The 21,088-nt window shown below is 38.5% G+C and overlaps 3 protein-coding genes across 8 annotated transcripts in view; 2 read left to right on the top strand and 1 right to left on the bottom strand.

The window, feature by feature from the left end:
• Nucleotides 1-21,088, bottom strand: part of LOC131430992 (serine-rich adhesin for platelets) — a 371,249-nt gene that overhangs the window by 63,534 nt on the left and 286,627 nt on the right. The window lies entirely within an intron of this gene.
• On the top strand, nt 16,284-16,928 carry LOC131430999 (uncharacterized). Its single transcript, XM_058596345.1, has 2 exons — nt 16,284-16,383; nt 16,444-16,928. The coding sequence occupies exons 1-2, from the start codon at nt 16,336-16,338 to the stop codon at nt 16,885-16,887; spliced, it is 492 nt and encodes a 163-aa protein (XP_058452328.1). The 5' UTR covers nt 16,284-16,335; the 3' UTR covers nt 16,888-16,928.
• LOC131430998 (uncharacterized) lies at nt 17,003-17,793 on the top strand. Its single transcript, XM_058596342.1, has 2 exons — nt 17,003-17,098; nt 17,172-17,793. The coding sequence occupies exons 1-2, from the start codon at nt 17,051-17,053 to the stop codon at nt 17,619-17,621; spliced, it is 498 nt and encodes a 165-aa protein (XP_058452325.1). The 5' UTR covers nt 17,003-17,050; the 3' UTR covers nt 17,622-17,793.

Genomic DNA, 21,088 nt, shown 5'->3' with positions numbered 1-21,088 from the left:
CATGTCAGACTGGGATCCGTGATCACTCCGTCTATCTCGACTTCGCGAGCTGGTATATAAACGCGGTAGTCCCGCGTAAAGTGATCGTTTCGAGCGATCTCATTAGCATGTTTCAGACTGGTCAACGAGACCCTGAGCTTATCGGGACGAATTTTTGAGATAAATTTCAATGTTGGATATTTCGACGTCAAGTCATTAGATATTTTCAAAATATTAAGCGGTTTATTCTTCTCTTTGGTCCGAAAATAAACCACATAAAGGCCGGCCGAGGGTGAAGGCTCTTCGGGATACTGTTTAACCCGGTGAGTCTTACTATTTGGAGCAGATTTAGAATCTGTTTCCATTTTATCTTCGGGGGACAGGGTAGAATTTAATGGACTTGCCATAGCGCGGTTGAGGTTCCGCGCAAATTATAGGGGGAGTCAAAATATAAGACGATAAAGGGACACGAAGGGAAAAAATATAATACTTAGCTAATGATCCGTAGCAACTCGGCCACTGAGGCCAAGCGTTAGTTACAACGACCTTTGAGAATAAATATGCACACAGCACCGGTTCACGGCACCACACTAAACGTCCGTTCACTGTTCGTATTGTTTTAACACAATAGCACCCGGCACTGTCTAACGGTATTTATTGTTTATACTGTATTGATCTACTGCACAAGCTCGCGAATACAAAAGATTTGATATTAAATGACCTTGAAACGGATTAGAATGGATTAACGCACAGCTGCTCTAATGCAAACTACCATCCGATCGATACGACGGTCACGAAAGGAATGATGAGCTTATCGTGTTGTAATACAGGAACCGAAAGTCGGATCCGGATCAACTTTTCGATGACTTTTCAAAGAATTTCAAGATCTTATATTTGCATCTTGATTTATGAAAATCGGTTAAGAAATTTCTGAGAAAATTGAGTGCGTATTTTCTTATAAATTGTCACATATTACCTTGTAATTCGGGAATAGGAAGATGGATAAAGATGAAATTTAAAATGAAATTGACAATGGACCAAAAAGACATAAGACCTTTTATTTGCATCTAAGTTTGTTAAAATCGATTTCTCCATCTCTGAGAAACGTGTGTAGTTTTTTCATTTTTTAGGTGCATATCACCCTGTAATTCCGGAACCGCAAACCGGATCGGGATAAAATTCGATAGCAGCCTATGGGACCATGAGACCTTTCATTTGAGCGTGAATTTGTAAGAATTTGTAAGCCACCTTTGAGAAAATTGAGTGATATTATTTGTTACATACACACACAAATACATTTTGTGATTTCGCCAAACTGAGTCGAATGGTATTTGATATTTACAGCGGTTGCATAGGCTTTTTTGTACGAGAATGGCAAAAAGATTCACTCAGAGGCAATCATTATCAAAAATCAATTTTCCTGTGATTTATCATTCATTACGCGTTCGTGTACAAATGTAAGAGTTCGGATTTGAACGTGACTTGACAGTTCAGTATGAGAACAGAACTTCCGCGAGTATGGTGTTCGGTGTTTATTGCGACTGCTTGCGAGTAGTTTGGATTTTCGCAATGCGCAATTTTAATGCGTGGTTCTTCTTGAATTAAAAAAAGTACGGGTGTGTAATGTCAGAGACATAACTGGATGTCGTGAATACGAATAACACGATTTCTTTACACTTTCGAATTCAAATTGATAGTTGATCGATTGTGTGAATTGCGAAACTTTCCCCTTTTTCACTACTAAAATTTTAAACGATTTTTGACGATTATCTCATTTCGACTTTGCATATTTCATTGAAAGAAACTATAAAGATGCTGTACAGGATTCATTTCTGCCTTTTAGAAGGACCAAATTGTGGAATTCTCTACGAAATCTAGCACAGTTCGGAACATTTTTCTCGAACCATTTTCGCACAGCGAAAAGTGCACGAAGCAAATCAAATTATTTTGGATTTTCACTAAACTGATGATTTTTACCTTCGATTTGCAAGAAAGTAATTTTAATAGTTCTTTAGATAACATTTAGAGCCATTAGAACGACTGATTTCGTATAATGTTGTCCACTTTTCGTTTCTTGTTTTCGTTCTCTTCAATGCAAACGACCAGCAGCTGATGCGATCGTTCTTGCTTGAATTGAAACTAGCTTTGCGAACAAACCGACACATCCGCTCGCAGTGCCAAATGATGCGAAACTGGTTTAATGCGTCTTCTCGCCTTGAGGATCGGAAGGCAAATGAGAACTACGACCTGAGCGTTTGAGGTGTTCAACCACGCAGAAGGTGCGCTCTCCGATGCCGCTGTTTGAATGCGTCTTCTCGCCCCGACGTCTGCTTCCATCCAACGCACAAGAAGAAGTGATCGATTTCGATCACGGTTCCCCTTTTATAACGTTCAGTTGAAGATATGTGACTGACTACCTCAAAATCGTCATCCTTGCACGAAAAACCCAAGCAAAAGTAAAGAGTTTTCCGTGATGTTTTGAAATTTTCAGAAAACCTTATTTTGGAGTTGTTTGTGGTTATCTCACACTGTTCAAAATATTATCCTAAATTCCTGATCATATTTAGGATGAAATAGTGAAAAAATTATGTTGCTACCATTAATACAAATCGAGATATTCACGATTAAGTTCTGCCCATTCTTCCATATGGCTAATTTTGGAAAGGCGCCCCATAGTAAAGTACAGGGTCCGGCACTCGAAGTGTAACCAACTTCAAACCTTCCAGCCTGGCGTCAAGGTAAATGCGACATATTATCGGGAAAGTATTCTGGAGGTTGCTTTGAAGCCGTGGGCAGACAAACATTTCGGTAGCAGACCATGGACGTTTCAGCAGGAGTCGGCACCGTCTCACAAAGCTCGAGTGAACCAAGAATGGCTGAAAAACTTCATCACGTCCACACAATGGCTCTCGAATTCACCAGATGCGAATCCAATGGATTATTCTCTTTGGGCCATTTTGGAGAGCAAAGTCCGAACTAAAAAATACACCAGTCTCGAGGCGCTGAAAAAAGTTATTGTCCGCGAGTGGGCCAAAATACACCTGCAAGTCACATTCGGGCAGCTTGCGATTCGTTTTTTGACCGTCTCAAGGCTATAGTCAAGGCAAAAGGTGGTCATATCGAGCAAAAGTGAATTGATTCTGAATTTTGTATTATTTTTACACATTTTGTACTTTGAATTAAGTAAAAGTAATTTTCCAAACTGAATTTATGGCCTTTTTAATTGGTTACACTTCGAGTGCCGGACCCTGTAAGTTGTATTCACGACAAAAATTAAAATCTATTGAAGTGGAATATTAAATATTAAAATTAAACAGTAGGCATAAACACATCTTCAAAATGAGGGGTATGATGGTTTAAGCGCTATTCACACTAGGCCGTGACGTATCCAGAACGGGGCTGGACCGGATCCCGTCCTGGTTACGCTTCAAATTTGTTTAATGCAGCCTCATGTTAATATTCTCACTAGACCGTGTCGTATTCGTGTCTGAATCAACACACATCTGAAGCACGGTCAAAGCATGCGTTGACTCGAAGTTACTATGGGCAGGGACTTGAATTGTCACATGCTTTCCATCAAAGGCTCCAAGACACAGCGGGAAATTCCACAAAAATCTTCTTCCACATATCTTCTGTTGGTTTCGGCATTGCATTTGCGTCGATTAATTTTTACAGCCTAGCCGATTAATTTTAGACAGCCCCATGTCTATAACTAAATGATATGGCGTGTCTCCTAAATATCTGAAATCATGAGACGAACACAAACTATAAGCCATCTCAATGATCGTTACGCAATTTTTGGTTGGAGTTTTCTTGACATTTACAAAGAAATCTTGTTAACAAATCAATTAAAATATCTTAAACAAACATGTCATGCTTTTTAAGACACGGATGAATTCAACTCAACAGCGAGTTGAAACAGGCTTCTGACATTCGGAAATATTCCTTGATCTCGTCATTCACAAGCTGCTTATATAAGGTGGTGAATTCACGCTCAACTGCTCTTTTTCTCCAAAATTCGTGCATCCAAATCTTCTCTCTTTTTTGTTCTGTTTTTAAACTGCTGATTATCTTCATCATCCAGAGCAATTGCAATTATGGTCAATTCTTCGTTGGAAAAATGTGCCGTTTTCGTGAGGAACATGCACATCAAATGCAACGAGTGTGTATGTTACTAATAGCAGCGGTAGTGACACGGGAAGTGCACGGTATGATGAGAATATTTTACAAAAAAATCTCGTCACGTTGCGGTCCCGTTTCGGATACGTCACGGCCTAGTGTGGATAGCGCTTTATCCTTTCTCATACAGGATGCGCATGCCAATCACTGTGAAAACCGGCATTACAAACGAGACTCGCAGAGTTGAGTGTTATAAACCGTTCGACTCATCCTTTCGACGGTAGTGTGGATGTGGATTTTCGAATACTACGAAATATAGAATATTTTTTTGAGCGGCAGCGAATCGGTTAGTGACACCATGAGACTTTCACCGGTTGCAGAAAAAGTAAAGTCCATGGAATTATAAACAAAAACTAACTGGAGTTATAGCCTTTGAAGCCATCAACCGGTGTGAACTCAAGTGAAGTGACACCACCAAGAAGAAAGAAAAACTACATTTTGCTGAGTCCAGGATACATACTATTAGCAAACCGTGAAAACCTTTTTTCCCTATAAACCGTTGCCAGCCATGAGCCATGAGCACGAGCAAACACACATACGCATGTTAATGAAATGATTAATCGAAACCTCTATTAACATCTTCTTTAGCTCCTACACTGCATCAGAATGCGCCTTCATGATCAATTGGTTTGGAAATATTTCAACTATTAATGTTCAGCTGTACCCACATTGTATGCTGCCCCAGCCACTCTTCCGGATCGCTAATGGTTCAGGTGCAAACTCAGACGCGGGTGGAATCAACCGGAGCACATGCCTGAGGCGAATCCAAATTTGGCCAGTTGCTGCTTGAAATGGCAGCGAATGTTTTACGATCGGTTTGTGAGGAGTGAAATGGCATGTTATTATTCGCTATAAATTTTCGGCGGCACTTTGATTTTTTCGTGTGCTTGTGTGCTGTCGTAAATGGCGCAATGAAAAAACAATTACCGTCTAAATACAGTAAAAGTCCGGCGACCATGCGATGCAAATACAAAATAACACTTTAATGCCTAATACCATCTGCGTCACTAATTCGTTGAGGCGTGTAATGCGATTTAATATACCAGTCAGATAGTTCAAAGATAATCGCTCAAGTGGCCACAGTGCTGCCATATCAAACAGTAGCAGGCACCAAGACCAGTGTGATTAAACCCAGTAATTTGAACCAGTTTGAACGATTTTCAGCCGACAGAACAGCCGTCAGGCGGCGCTTGAATCAATGATTAGAAAATTACACCAAATTGTTCAAATATACAAGCATGTTAGCATTTATCGCCTCATTCCCGCACCACCCGCTTCCACCCCTCGGCCGGATTGGAATCACAGCACAATTATTTATCTTTTAAAACTGCGGACCACATTTCCATGCGTTGAAAATACAGAGACTGCATACGAGGCGCCGTCCGGACAGTTCGATTCCTTTGCCAGCGGGCAATTTGCATATTTTACCAATCTCTTGTGACAACGTGACAGCCGCTTTGCCGCAAATTGTAGATCGTCTCTGATTGGAACATATGCGGGGTCAATTTTGTACACACGTTAAGTAAGAAGTCGTTCAGTCGCATAGAATTATCGAAGCGAAATCTTTGTTGAGACAATTTCGTCAATTTTCCTTTACTTTTCCTGGCCTACTACAACGTTACCGGGTCATGTTGACTATCACCACAAACGAATTTCCAGACATGACACTCACGATCTTTTTCTGGCGCACATCACGGTCCTCCATGAAACTGGCAACAATGGTGATAAACTGGTTGCACTGTTGAGTTCCCATCATCACATTTTTAACACAAATGTCAAACCGTGAGAACCTTTCGATTCGTTAGCTCATTTGTATGTATTGAGATTTTTAGTATACTTAATATATTGTTTGTTTGTTTAATAGCGAGAGGACAGATTACAGAAGGTATGAATTATACCAGTTAAGTGGGAGTTACATTGTATACTTTTCGCGTTGGAAGTAAAGGTAGCTCGGAAAGCTCGGAATTCCAAGTGCCAAAACAGTAGATTTCCGACATTCCATTATGTACTACGAAAACAGTCAGAGTAGATTGCATAAATATTAAAAAATCAAAATCTACGGTTGACGAGTATATGGCAGAAATGAGCATGATGACCTGGCTTTGGATGCCTATTTTTCGTGCTTTTCCGTTTGTTTCGTTTTCGTTTTAACAATTTAATTATGGTATCGAAATGAGTGACAATGTTGACATTTGATTCTGCCCTACTCATGGCACACTTTAATTGAAATGATAATGCAATTAATCTCGCGCTCCACCAAGCGGTGAGTGCGGTCATTTTAGAAAGTACCGGGTACGAACCAGAATTTTTTAAATTATTGTAGGCACATACATGTCTTTATTATTTATCTTTGCTATCACCATCTGCAAACCATTGAAATGGATCAGTTCGTCTTCTCTTCATGACCTGCTCCGTTGGGGTTCGGGCCCACGCCTTCCAGGTATGATGCCACACGGCTCTGACACCAACATCGTAGAGATTGAAGAGGTAAACAAAGAAACGATGACACAACCAAGATTACCACCAGATTTGCCCAAGTTTGGACGAGCCAAGTTTGTTTGGTGTTTTAGCTGGCGGTTCAGTCTTGGAACCACTTGCTAATGCTTCCTCCCGTTGGCCAGTTGTTCTCCAATCGATTCGGGTGATTGTTAGATCGGTATTGGGCATTCGTATTTCTGGTGGAATAATTGATTGACGTTCTTTGTCATGTCGAACGAACCATCGACGTAGCGAACCATAAATGCGTGAGCGTATGTTTTCGACCTGAAATGTTGTGATTTTAGCCGATATGGTCAAGGAATTTCCACTGGTCGCTGAATGTTGCCGACATCGACAGCAACGACAAGGTTATGATGACTATTGAAATCGCGGGTGCGGTGAAACATGTGTTATTTCGTTTTCGGCAAAACTTTTTATGGTGTGTACAAGTGACCGTGACACCGGTACACTGTCTTGCATTAGTGTGTGGTATAAATACTTCCTCATGTGAGATCGCGATTAATGGATGGTGACCAATCATCGACGTGTGATGTTTTTTTTTCTCTCGAAATTGTTTCTATGTGGTTTTAGTGCAAATTTCCAAAGATAAAGAATATTAACCAGTTATCAGGTGTACAACTTTGCTTCCGCCGTTTTCCGATAGGTGGTTGTACCGGCTGAAGCTGATTGAAATACATAGATGATAATGCCTTTAAAGTGAGTGTGTAGAGTGCCTAACGAATTGTCATCGCCGTTTCAGTGATAGTTGTTCTTGTTTTCGTATTATTCACGCTCGAAAATGTCTGTTTATGTGCCCAATTCTCGCCATTTGCGGGAAGTTTTACTTTTCTGTTACAATTCGAAAAAAAATGCAACTGAAGCGCATCGAATGCTTTCAGAAACTTACGGTGATGCTGCTCTGAGTAGAAGAACGTGTCGGGAGAGGTTTCAACGTTTTAAAAATGGTGATTTCGATGTCGAAGACAAACATGATGGTGGAAGAGAAAAAACCTTCAAAGATGAATAACCATTTACTACGAGCCCTTAAAACAGGGTGAAACCATCACAGGAGATCACTACCGAACGCAACTGATGCGCCTTAGTCGCGTGCTAAAAGAAAAGCGGCCACAGTATCAAGAGCGTCATGGCAAAGTCATCCTCCAACACGACAATGCTCGGCCTCACGTCGCAAAAGTTGTCAAAAAGTACCTGGAAACGCTGAAATGGGAAGTCTTGCCCTACCCGCCGTATTCCCCAGATGTCGCCCCTTCTGACTTCCACCTATTTCGTTCGATGGCACACGGCCTGGTAGATCAACATTTTCAATCCTTCGAAGAGTTGGAAAAACGGATTGCTTCATGGGTAGCGTCAAAAAAGGATTCCTTTTTCCGAGCCGGGAAGATGAGAGAAAGTTGTCGCTAGCGACGGACAATACGTTGAATAATACATCTGTAAGCACTTTTCCGCAATAAAGCTTTAAATTTTGAAAAAAAAAACGGCGGAAGCAACGTTGTACACCTAATATTATCTTTTATAATGGTGTTATCGGGTGAAGTTTAAAATAATAATAAGTCACCTCCATCACTGTTCAATCGACTACGTATCATAATTTTTTTTGTCCATAAATACGTTTATTTCTTAAGGCAATTTACAAAAGTTTTCCTTTGCCGTAGCATCACTTTTACATAGAATTTTTATCCTAATATAATTCTAATACCTTATGATAAAAAAAGAACCGGAGTTTTCATTTTAAAATTCCCGCGTTTGTCCAATCGGTAAACTTTTATTCTCTCAACGTTGGCAACACTTTTATTCACATTCTGTCAAATTTTGACGCATATCGTACGATTAGTTTTTGTTTGGCGTCTATACAAAGAAGTTGAAAAATTTTCGTGTGGCGATTTTTATAATGGATGAAAATTTAGAACAAGGTGCGTGCATCAAATTTTGTGTTGCAAATGGATTTAAGTGTTCCGAAACGTTGAAAATGTTAGAAAAGGCCTTTGGTGAATCGTGTCTAGGAAAAACACAGGCATACGAGTGGTATAAATGCTTCAAAGGTGGTCGTACAAGCTTGGATCATGATGAGATCCCTAGCCGCCCAACAACATCTGTTACTGAAGAAAACATTGAATCGGCGAAGCAAATCGTGTTGCAAAGTCGTTCTGTACCGATTAGAGAGATTGCTGTGTTGTTGGGCATCTCTTATGGATCAGCCGAACACATTTTAACATTTTAATGATAAAATAAGCTGAAATTTTTATACATTTTGTTGATAATTTCATAAACTATTTCGAGTTTGTTTGAATCAGCACATCATTTCTATTCAAATTTAGCTATTAGATGAACTAATGGATGCAGTAGGAGTAGGAACTAAGTCTCAAAAGGGTCAATTATCAAATTGAAACTCCAATTGTCTTTATGAAATGATGAAGAAGTTTCATGTATGGAAGGTCACGACAAGCAAGAATATCGCGAACTGGGACATTGGATAGTCTACCTTGGGTACGCAAGGAATTTATTAGTTGAGATCTGACATCAAGATACTCCACGCATGTCCATCGCGATAGCCTTCGCCACAAGCACAATGATTAGTCTCGGAAAGTCCAATTCAAAGGAGATGTGCATCAAACGTGTAGTGATTGGACATGAGTCTGGACATCACACGAATGAAATCCCTACTCACATCCAGAAGCTGTGTTCTTTGACGAGACGAGCTATAGAATTCGTAGAAAGCAATCGGTCTCTCATGAATTTCACCCTTAATAGCACCACGTTTGTGTGTGGGTGCAAACGAGTTTATAATAACTAATGTATAGTATGCCATGACAAATTGCGGTAGACATCATTGCACCAGGTCAAGCGAGCTGTAACAGAATTGCTTTGCACATTTCACCACGAACAACCTTACAGGTAAGAAGTGTACCGCTCTGGGTGATTCCGATTAATAGTTATAAAATGCACAATGGCGATCCTGCCAGGAGTTGCAATTCAAATAGCATAGTTATTCAAAACGGAAACGGAATCACCTAAAGCAACAGAAAATTATTCAAATATTTGGCACAAAGATTTTCATTTTCAAATGAAAAAAAAAGAAGCGTCGGTGGAGATTACGTAACGTTGAAAATAACTGGAACAAGCGGATCATTATGGTCGCGCATCATAAGCGGACCAAGAAGGTCGCGCATCAAAGCGGACCAAGAAGGTCGCGCAATAAAATACATTTTAAAAAATGTTGACGATTTTTTTTAATTGAAAAAGGCGGATTCATAAAATCGCGCATCACATAGCGGATCTGGAGGGTCGCGCAAATATTTAAATATAAACGAGCGAACCGAAAACGTCGCGCATAAAGGGAGCAGGCAACGTGGCCGTGCAAATGAAAAAAAAAAGAAAATTAATGAGCGGATTTTCAATAATCGCGCATCGTAAAGCGGATCGTTAGATCGCGTACATTTCAGTTATAAGTTATCTCACGCATATATTTTTGTGTATAATTCCAGACCACAAAAAGGCGTTAAACTAAAGTAATATGGCAAACGACGGAAAATATGTCCGATTGGGCAACTCAAAATATATACCAATATTCGGCTACAATCGTACTATCTGGTACGCAGATTTTCTCGTTCAATTGTGAAACGAAAATGGCCGAAGAGAAAATGAAATGAATGAAAAAGTGGATCACTATGGTCGCGCATTATAAGCGGACCAGGAAGGTCGCGCAATTTTAATAAAAATGGCGGATTCTCGAAATCACGCATCACAGAGCGGACCAGGAAGGTCGCGCAAATATTTAAATTAAAATAAGCGGACCGGAAACGTTGCGCACAAAAGGAAGCAGGCAACGTGGCCGTGCAAATCAAAAAAAAGCGGATTTGAATAATCGTGCATTGCAAAGCGGATTTTGAGATCGCGCACATTTGCTTCGAAAGTAATCTTACGCGCATATTTTTGCGTGCAATTCCAGACCACAAAAAAAAGTGTTAAAAGCAAGATATATGGAGAATAACGGAAAATATGTCCGATGGGTCAGTGGTACGAGCAATGCAGAGAATCAGACGACATTTGACGCATCTGTTGATCAGACTGACGAGGAGTCAACGATTTCAGTAACGCCGTGCAATTTGAGCATGTTATGCTTCAGGTAGTGAAATCGAACTCGAAAACATGTTGACAATGATTTAGAAAATGTACAAACAAATAATGTAGGAGTTTCGCTTCGCCATCATGATACACCACACACAAAAAAAAATTGAATTTTACAGGTGTAGTCATAAAGACCTGGGTAATTTCATTTGTAATGGCTTAATTTTTTTTTTCCATAAGTACGTTTATTTAATAGGCAATATGCCTAATACCGTTTTCGTTTATTGATCAGAGCAGCCGAAAGCTGACCCAGAGTCGCCCAAATAACGTTTTATATGTTTGTTTTAGCAACCTGAGGTCGCTCTAGATCGGACTCCAATCGCGTAGTTTCGCTCTGAAAATTTTCTCGGGTCGCACCACGCATCCAGCCGAGTTTGTTTATTTTATCTTTTTTCATGAGTTGTTGTTTAGGGCGCGTACCACGTGTTCGTTTTACTCGGAGTCAGAGTCGCCCGCGTCTAGGTTCAAAAACGAAAACGGTATAAGTTTTTCTTCGCCGTGGCATCCACAATACATAGTACTTTAAACGTAATACATTTCGAATATCATATTAGTATGTTTTTATCAAGCGATTTACTATTACTGGGACATTGGATAGTCTACCTTGGGTACGCAAGAAATTTATTAGTTGAGATCTGACATCACGATACTCCACGCATGTCCAAACGACATGATCAATATCGCGATAACCTTCGCCATAAGCACAATGATTAGTCTAGGAAAGTCCAATTCGAAGGAGATGTGTAGTGATTGGACATGAATCTGGATATCACACGAATGAAGTCCCTACTCACATTTAGTCCCCTGAACCATGCCTTTGTCGATATTTTAGGAATAATTGAGTGCATCCACCGACCCAGATAATCTATATCCCAAGAAGCTTGCTGGCAAGTGTTCTTTGGCGGGACGCGCTATATAATTCGTTGAAAGCAATTGGTCTCTCATGAGTTTCACCCTCAAAAGCACCACGTTTGGACAAACTCTTTCATTGCCTAGAATGGAACAATGAACTGGGAGCCAAAACTAAAGTGATTTGATAATTATTATTCAATATGTCGTTCAGACACTGTTTTATTTTGCCCAAGAAAATGATTCATTTTGCCAGCAGCGTTTGAGCGAATGGCTTCAATTGCACTCAGACTATCTGTGAAAAGAAAATAATGGTTTGGAGATAATGTGACGATTACACTCAAACTATAATGAACTGCTGCTAACTCTGCTATATAAACAGATGCAGGTTCTTGAAGCCTAAATGAGGCCGAAACATTATTGTTGAACATACCAAACCCTGTCGCTTTTTCAATTCGCGATCCGTCCGTGTAAAACATTTTCTCAGAGTCAATAGGACTGAACTTACTTGAAAATATTTTTGGGATTTCCATCGAGCGTAGGTGTTCCGGAATTCCACGCTGCATGGATGTGTCGAAAAATTAAGTTGAGTCAGGGACATTTAGGAGGCTGTGACGGATAGGAATATATCTTGAAGAGGCGATTTCCTGTAACATATGGATAAAATATACTGTCATGAATCTTGTTTGAGATTGAAACTCAACTAGCCTTTCGAAGTTATTAATAACTAAGGGATTCAGTACCTCACATGCTATTAGCAGTCGCGATGAAAGCTCCTAAAAACGATCTTTCAATGGAAGAACTCCCGCCAGAACTTCAAGACTCATTGTATGTGTCGGATGCATCCAGCCTAAGGCAATTCGCAAACAACGGTACTGAATTCGCTCAAGTTTGATAATATGAGAGTTTGCAGGGGAACGAAAACAAACGCATCCATATTCCATCACTGAAAGCATCGTTGTCTGATACAATTTTATTAGATCTTGCGGATGAGCACCCCACCAAAATCCTGTTTTTTTTCGAAGAAAATTTACTTTTGGTTGGCATTTTGTTATTAGATACCTAATGTGTCCTCCCCACGTGCATTTGGAATCAAACCACACTCCGAGGTATTTGAAAGTCAAAACCTGTTGGATAATTCTTCCCATCATATGAAGCTGAAGCTGCACGGGATCATGCTTTCTTGAAAATACGACCAGCTCCGTTTTTTCCGCAGAGAATTCGATACCCAGATGAACAGCCCAAACGGACAAGTGATCTAAGGTATCTTGCAATGGTTTCTGCAGTTGTCTTAGTGTACATGGGGTTAGCTGTCAATGTCATTTACGTAACAATTATAGAGGAGCGGACAGAAGCAAAATCAAATATCCATCTGTTCGAGTATTCCTCACTCTCATGTCCTACGTAACGATTCCTCATTCGACTGGTCGTATTGACAAACCTTCGACAAAATGTCTCCAATAGCTGCATTTCTTGGCTCGAAGTATGTTCTTGTACTTGGTTTCTAAAACAAGAATTTTTCAAAATTCTGAAGAGTTCCTCATCCTCGTTTTAAAAACGTTTTGAAAGCATTTTTTTCGCGTGTTTAGCACCTGAGCACTCTTTGTCCCACCAAGGGCTTGGAGGCCTTCTGTTAGACGATGGACCAAGAAATCGTTTGGTTTGGGCTTGTTCTGCGGCCTCCAAATAATGGCTTAATATTTTACTAGTTTGATTGTAGTGCATGAATTTTACTAGTTTGATTGTAGTGTGCATTCGGCTAGCGGGTTAGACTGTATGAATACAGATGTGTTCTTCTGTTGCTCAGTCGATCAATGGACGTACTTTGTAATCCGATTATTCTCAGTTCAAGTCACAGTCGCAATCATAACCTTCTTTTTATTTCAATGAATTTCATGTCATGGAATTTTAGGTATAATATTGAATGTTCTTGCACGTAAAATTGCTCCATTTATGTGCATTTGATAAAATATAAAATCACAGGATTTTTTCGAAGTGTGCAGTGTTAATTCTACATCGTGGATCCGAGCGATATACCACCCGATACACCCAGGGATGCCAAAGGTTAAAAAAAAATCTGTGCATTGCGAAAAATCTGAAAACTTGAGTGAAACTGTATGATTACACTGAAACGTTATTCCTTCTCTGACATAAGTTCTCGTATATCGACCTATAAGATTATTTTATTTGTTTTTATTTTGATTTATTAGAAGTAAGGCTAAGAGAACTAGTATTTCATTTTTTTTGACAAGAGGGTGGATGTGTGGGTGCAAACGAGTTTATAATAACTAATGTATAGTATGCCATGACAAATTGCGGTAGACATCATTGCACCAGGTCAAGCGAGCTGTAACAGAATTGCTTTGCACATTTCACCACGAACAACCTTACAGGTAAGAAGTGTACCGCTCTGGGTGATTCCGATTAATAGTTATAAAATGCACAGTTTGGCTAAAATATCGTCTCTTTCATTGCCTGGAATGGAGCAATGAGCCGGCACCCAAACTATTGTGATTTGATAATTATTGTTCAATATGTCGTTATTTATTTTGCCCAAGAAAAATGGTTCATTTTTGCCAGCAGCGTTTGAACGAATGGCTTCAATTGCACTCAGACTATCTGTGAAGAGAAAATAATTGTTTGGAGATAATGTGACGATTACTATAAACTATAATGAACTGCTGCTAACTCTGCTATATAAACAGATGCAGGTTCTTGAAGCCTAAAGGAGATCGAAACATTATTGTTGAACATACCAAACCCTGTCGCTTTTTTATTTCGCGATCCGTCCGTGTAAAACATTTTCTCAGAGTCAATATGCCTTAACTTACTTGAAAATATTTTTGGGATTTTTTTCGAGCGTAAATGATCCGGGATTCCACGCACTTCGCGCTGCATGGATGTATCGCAATTTGGTATAATAGCTTGTTTTGCTATCATTTAGAAATTTAGAGATAATATAATTTATGTAAGTATTGATTGAATTGTTAAAAAATTTTGATAACCTCTAGAGAAGTTTTGGAAAGTTGTAGTAGATTTAGTAAAAATACAAGAAAACCTCAAACTTTGGGTGATTTTAATTGAAAATTTGGATTATAAAATGTTCAAACTTAGGAAAATAGTTATTCATCGTTTTATTTTATGGTGCCATCAACAATAGAAATATGTTTTTTGAACCCTTCAGTCGTGTTTCCTCAAAGATAATTCAATTACATTTTAAGTTTAGTTACTATATTCTACATTTTTATGTTACTGTTCTTTGGTTTGGGATTGGAAATACCTTAATATTCTTCTGATCGGGGAAGCACTTATATTGTGCAGTATCGATATTCAACTGCAGTATAGCAACAATTTTTTCTTTTGGTTGCTCTTGTTGAACAATTTTGTTTTCAAAAGAGTTCGTAATTTTAAAGAAAAATTTTAAGTAAAATTCAATTGTTTTCAATCTATAAATTATCTATAACTGTGACTTCTAATTTTTTTTAGAAAAAAAACGAATCGTTAGTTTTGAGTTTAAGCTTAAAACGAAAATATTAATCAAAAAGTAAAATGATTTTTTTTTCTGAATTCTATGTTTTTGGATAGTTTTTTAATTCTTGAAAATGGATTCCTCCTGTTTTAGTGTACATACATTCTAGATCGATTCCCTACAACTTCTTCGTTTTCTTCTTTGGCGCTATTTTTCCGAAACTTACTACGAGTTACACAGATTTGATAGAAGGGCATGTAAAAATGCATCCGTTCTTTTTAAAAATCAATCTTTTATCGAATCGGTCTCTCCATCCATGCGAAACCAATAGTTTGTCATACTGAAAACGTGGGCAATGTTTACAAATTGGAGTATGTGAAGACTGAGGACTGGCAACCTATTTCTGCAATGGTTCTATAGCTACCTGCGACCAAATTTCCAGCGAAAATGATCTACAATTGGCAAAAGAGTAACGATGTAAACCAGTGCAGTAAAACTTCATTCAATTCAATTGAAACTGAATGTGGAACACATTGACGATCTCTCTAATGCAGTAAACTTCACTCTCTGACACATACAATGTTTGCTGACGGCCCGAACAAAAGTAACAAAATATCTCTTTCAATAGTGTGAGAGTGGCCTTTAAATGAGGTTCATGTGAACATTCCAATTGGTTCAAGATAATAAATGAAAGACAAACCAGATAGCTGAAATATCAATCACAGAATACACATAAATTAATTGTTTCCTCCTTCAGTTTTCATTTTTAATACTTTACTCGATTTATAATTCTATTCGTTCGAACTTGCTTACCACCAAGAGCGAAGGCAATAAAGGAGCTAGACTACTAGGCACTCGAAACTGAGCAAGCTAAACTTCAAATGACTAGGTACGATTATTCAATTGACGATTAATTCCGGGAGCTTCATTTGAAAATGGCAGCAAAAGTCAAATGAATTAGTAGGGATATGCTGACGGTTAGCGGCCATAAATTTCATTTTCATCTTATATTATTCGATTGAAAATGAAATTTTACCGCACTGGTGTAAACTATAACTGTACTGCGAACAGAATTCCCATACAATTAAAATATCGATCGGAACAATTCCATCCGCGCCTCGAAGATCGGCCATCTGCGCAAACATCGACATACATTCAAACTGTGACGTATGTTTCTTTAAATTTGTACCTTCACTACCTATCGAATTATTAGAACTAGTTAGCAACTCGTTAAAATGAGACCAATTGTGACTTTCGTGGTGGTTATTCTCTGTGTAATGAAGGTATTGTTGGTATTGCTTATATACTATAAACTAATTGTAAATTTGATTTATTCAACGCAGATCACATCGACGGTGAGTTTAGGAGAGAGTCCAACCGATCAAATATTAAAAGTTGAGAACTCTGTCGGTAAAATTTTACTGAGTCTCAATAAACTCAGGGGCAATCTGAAAGAGGCGCTTGCAGCGGGACGGATCGTCAATCCAAAGTCGATAATCACAACTGCCAGTGGCGTGGTGCAAGAATTAACGGAAACCAGCAACATAACCGAGACACTGCTTCAGCATTCCCAGTATGAGCAGTACCGCACAATCACTTCGTCGTTGAGGATTATTCATAACACCTGCGCCAGATTGGCTATCGAATTGGAAAAGGTCATCCCGATCGTCGAGTCTGGTACTTTCTCGGACGAACTGCTAGAGAAAACTGTCAACATTAATCAACAAATGGACGTCGGCCACAATTTGCTAAAAAGATACCTGCAAATACTAATCGAAACATCCTGATTGTGGAATGTAGCAATCCAGTGAACGATGTGAACATGTTTGGTTTGTAATAAATATTTGACGTCATTCCAGCTGTGTAAATTAATCTCATTCCTAAAAATGCTCGAAATTGGTTTCTCGCTTTGCAGTCTTTAATAATCAATACCTCAGAGTGGTAGTCAAAATGAATATTTTTCTGATTATCAGTTGTTGTGTAGTAATTGTTTTGCAGGTATATTTTGGGAAAACGAGATTTCAATCAAAAAGTTTACAATACCGATCTTATGGCAATCGAATTATTGTAGGGTACCAGCGGCCAGCAACTAGCTCCAGCGGATGTGATCGAAAGCGTACTGAACACTTTGTCCGGAGCATTACAATTGGCGAAAAATCTCCCGAAAACTATCAAATCGTTGCGACAGAACCAACTCTTGAAGGATACTGATTTAATCCGGGAAATGGCGAGTGTAATTCTTAGCTCGCTGAATGTAACGTCAGTCGCGATCAACAATCTCGCTGCCATCGAGGAAATCAAGCAGGACTCCGGGAAGTCGAATGCAATTGCCGACATCCAAGCGGCAGTTTCCTCATTGGCCATTCCGGTGATTCAGCTACAGAACACTTTGCAGGACATAGAGGTCAAGGGTATGCGCTTGGAACTCAACGTGAGACTGGAGCTGTTGGAGAAGACACTGGAGAATAATGTGCTTAAAGTTCAGGCAGAAGTGATGAAAGTCGATCGAGTAAAATTTTGATAAGAAGCTACGCTAGAACAGATAAATAAAGCACGAGAAGCTTTCTTTCGATAGCGAATTATTTATTTTGCGGCATTTCATCTTACTTTTGCTCTGCAAATTTGTTTTTTTCGGATTTTGCATATTTCGTGAATGTTTAAGGGTGGCGGGGGAAGGTTCTAACGAATGAAAAAGAAACATGTGATTTTTTAGAGCTATCTTTCGAAAAAATAAAAATAAATAAATTGTATAATACAAAAGCATTTTCGAACAGCATTTTTTTTAATTTTTTCGTGGAAAAACATTGAGAAATAAGTCGGTGAGGATGTATCATCGAGGAATCATGATTTGCTCTGTATGAAAAATCAAACCAAAACAATATAGTTGTAAAAGATGTTTTCTTAGACCCCTACGTTTGAACGTTTTTTGTTGTTCAGAGTCAATACCAAAAATCCGCAATTTTGAAGCTGTAAAACCTCCCTAATGTAACATAAAACGAGGAGGAGGAGAACGTTGAGATTGGGTATTTTATATGTAGAAAGTGTGTGTAAAGTTTGAAAATAATTAGTGAAGATAAGAAAAGATAACTTGTAGTTTTTTTCATAGCTTGTAGACTTTTTCCGATAGGCTTGAACATTCCACAAACATGCTTGAAATGTTTTGCTACAAGAAAATAGAGAGAAAAATAATCGAATTTTCAAAAAACGCCCCTTAAAGAGTATTTTCGTCCATATTATTTTCTTGTTTTAAGAATGTTTGAGATTTTGTTTACCGAGTAGCACTCAAAATAGAAAAGCAACGTGAATAAATTGGCATACCTCTTAATAAAGAAAAGTCAAACATATTATGCACACAACTTGGCCAACAGATGTCTCTAGGGTTAAGTATCGATCGATATAAATTGAACAAAAACATCGCACTAATTGTGTGATGGACACCTGTCAGTATAATGGGTGATCTAGAGTGTGTGTGCGCGGATGATGATTGCAAGCAGGCCCGTACCCAGGATTTCGTTTCGGAAGGACGGATTCGACTTCCGGTTCCGGAATTACAGAGTATTGAGTGTGTAAATGTAAAAAGGAGCTTCTTATAGTCTGGAAATTTTGCTGGTTACGGCGACACCTTTTTGACTTTCGTACGCTTTCGGTCCGTTCGATGTGAACATTGTGATACAAGGCGTATCCATAATACTACCTACTAGTACATTGTAAACATCTAGAGAAAATACACATAATTGAAATCTCTAGTGTGGCGTTTAATGAGTACCAAAATTCCATAAGCTTTCGCAGCAACAAAAACAATCTTGGTGCCGCACAGTGGTTCGAATCAATAAAAACGTGGACATAAATCAGTAGCTGCCAAACCGTTCTTTTAATGCATATAGTTGCTTTTAAGAAATTATTTACAAATATATACCGCGTAATTTGATTCCATCCCTAATTGTTCATGGCCTACTTTGACAAAAAATATAACTATAACATTTTTTTCTGAAGAGATAGAAAATTTTTTCTTCGACAAACTTTTAGAACTATTAAAAATAATTTACTTTGTCAAACATACCAAAAGTGTAGGTCGCACCGTTTCGGATATACAAAGCGTGTTTGTGGCAACCCCCTTAAAATCAATTTTTTATTCATAACTTGTTTCAAGTTATTTTTTATGCATACTTTGTTTGGAATAATTGAAGAAAATAAAAAATTCCATATTTTTGTTGAAGGTAGTGCATAGGTTTGTTGTTTCCTGGCAAAGTTATACAACATTTTACCTTTTTTTACCTATGATAAAACCCTACACCGAATAGCAATATGCAACTTTATGCAGCTGATTTTTACAAAATTTATAGGAAAAGATATGCCCAATACTATAAAAAAATCTAAGTGGAACTCGATGGAACTTTTTTTTAGCCATTCCAAAGTTAGTTTTAGTCAGTGTTGGTGATTGCCGAAAATTTTACAGAAGCTGCTATATTGCTCTCTATATTGTATACAACATTTTCAATCCGCTAGGAGATGCTACAAGAACTCGAGTCATTCAATGCATGAACCGCGAGAGAATTTTTCTACATTTCTTCGCTCCACTTTATACTCTGAGTATTTCACGGCCTTTGAAAAAAAAATACAGTCTGATAATGATCGTTGCTGTGTGGAATTTCCCAAGAGAGAATCGCAAGTTGACAATTATCGCAGAAAATCGAATCGATGATTCAACTCGATGATTCTCATACTAGATTGCAATATTTCAAAACCTTTGTGTGGAGCATTCACAGACATTTTCATAGACACAAAGGTTATATGCACATAGTTTGAATAAGCGGCAATAGTAAAATGATTCTATCGCAATTATCAACTGCCTGTATAGAATCGGATCGCAAAACGAAAATAAGCGACCGTTTGTTGCTTCAGAGAGAATCCCCACAGCAGCGTGCTAACCTTTGATTCTCAGAAATGTCATCGAAAGAAATTCGCTCTCGCACTGGTGTCTATTCTATGTTAAATGAGCCATGCCGGGTGTTTGTTGTTGCGATGATATTAGTCTCTCTTTGATTGCACTGATTCAATCGTGTGAAGAGTGAAGAGTGAGCATTCTTTGAAACGATAAAAGCCATCCTTGGTTTTAGTTATTGAATTATGACAACCCCCTTAAAACTAGTTTTCTAATCATAACTTGTTTCAAGTTATTATTTTACATATTTTGTTTGGAATAATTGTAGAAAATATATTATCCCATAATTTTGTAGAAGGTAGTGCATAGGGTTATTCTTTTCTGAAAAAGTTATACATCATTTTGCTTATTTTTAACTAGAAAACCTTTTACCGAAGCGAAATATGCAACTTAATGCAGCAAACTTTTACAATACTTTTGGGAAATTATACTCCTAATCCAATTTATTTTATAATAAGAATATCCTGAGTACTATTCGTGTGACTCATTTTCACAATGGCCATCTGCTATTTCTGTAACTCACTTTTGCAGTGAGCGTAGAGATGGGCAATTCGTTCCTGAGCTATTCCAGTGAATCGAATCTTTAAAAAGAGCTGATAGCTCTTTTTAAAAGAACCGTAGCTCACCAGTTCACCGCATTGGTAAGCAGGGATGCCAGGTTCACAGATTAATCTGTGTTCCACAGATTTTCAACCTTTTGCACAGATTAAAAAAATGGCACAGATTTTCACAGATTTCTAAAAATGGTCACAGAATTACACACAATTCTGAAATCGATCACAGATTTTTGAAATTGATCACAGTTTAGCACCGCGGGTTGGCGGTTCAATGCATAGGACGCTGGTCTTACAAGCCAGCTGTCATCTGTTCGAGCCCCGACCTGGAAGGATTCTTAGTGTCAGTAGGATCCATAGTACTAGCCATGCAATGATTCTGTACACAAAGAATCGGCTGCGAAGTCTGTTGAAACAGAAAGGCCAAATTCCACCACAGGAATGTAATGCCAAGACTTTGCTTAGCACCAAAAATTACAGAGCGTTAGGAAA

Source organism: Malaya genurostris, chromosome 2 (genome assembly GCF_030247185.1).
Source record: "Malaya genurostris strain Urasoe2022 chromosome 2, Malgen_1.1, whole genome shotgun sequence".
In the NCBI taxonomy this organism is placed as follows: domain Eukaryota; kingdom Metazoa; phylum Arthropoda; class Insecta; order Diptera; family Culicidae; genus Malaya; species Malaya genurostris.
Note: the sequence above shows the minus strand (reverse complement) of the source record. Positions and strands in the feature narration are given on the sequence as shown.

Coding starts and splice junctions, on each gene's coding strand:
- LOC131430998 (XM_058596342.1), top strand. CDS start 17,051: ATGAATATTTTTCTGATTATCAGTTGTTGTGTAGTAATTGTTTTGCAG. Junction 17,099..17,171: donor GTGTAGTAATTGTTTTGCAG/GTATATTTTGGG, acceptor GAATTATTGTAG/GGTACCAGCGGCCAGCAACT.
- LOC131430999 (XM_058596345.1), top strand. CDS start 16,336: ATGAGACCAATTGTGACTTTCGTGGTGGTTATTCTCTGTGTAATGAAG. Junction 16,384..16,443: donor TTATTCTCTGTGTAATGAAG/GTATTGTTGGTA, acceptor TATTCAACGCAG/ATCACATCGACGGTGAGTTT.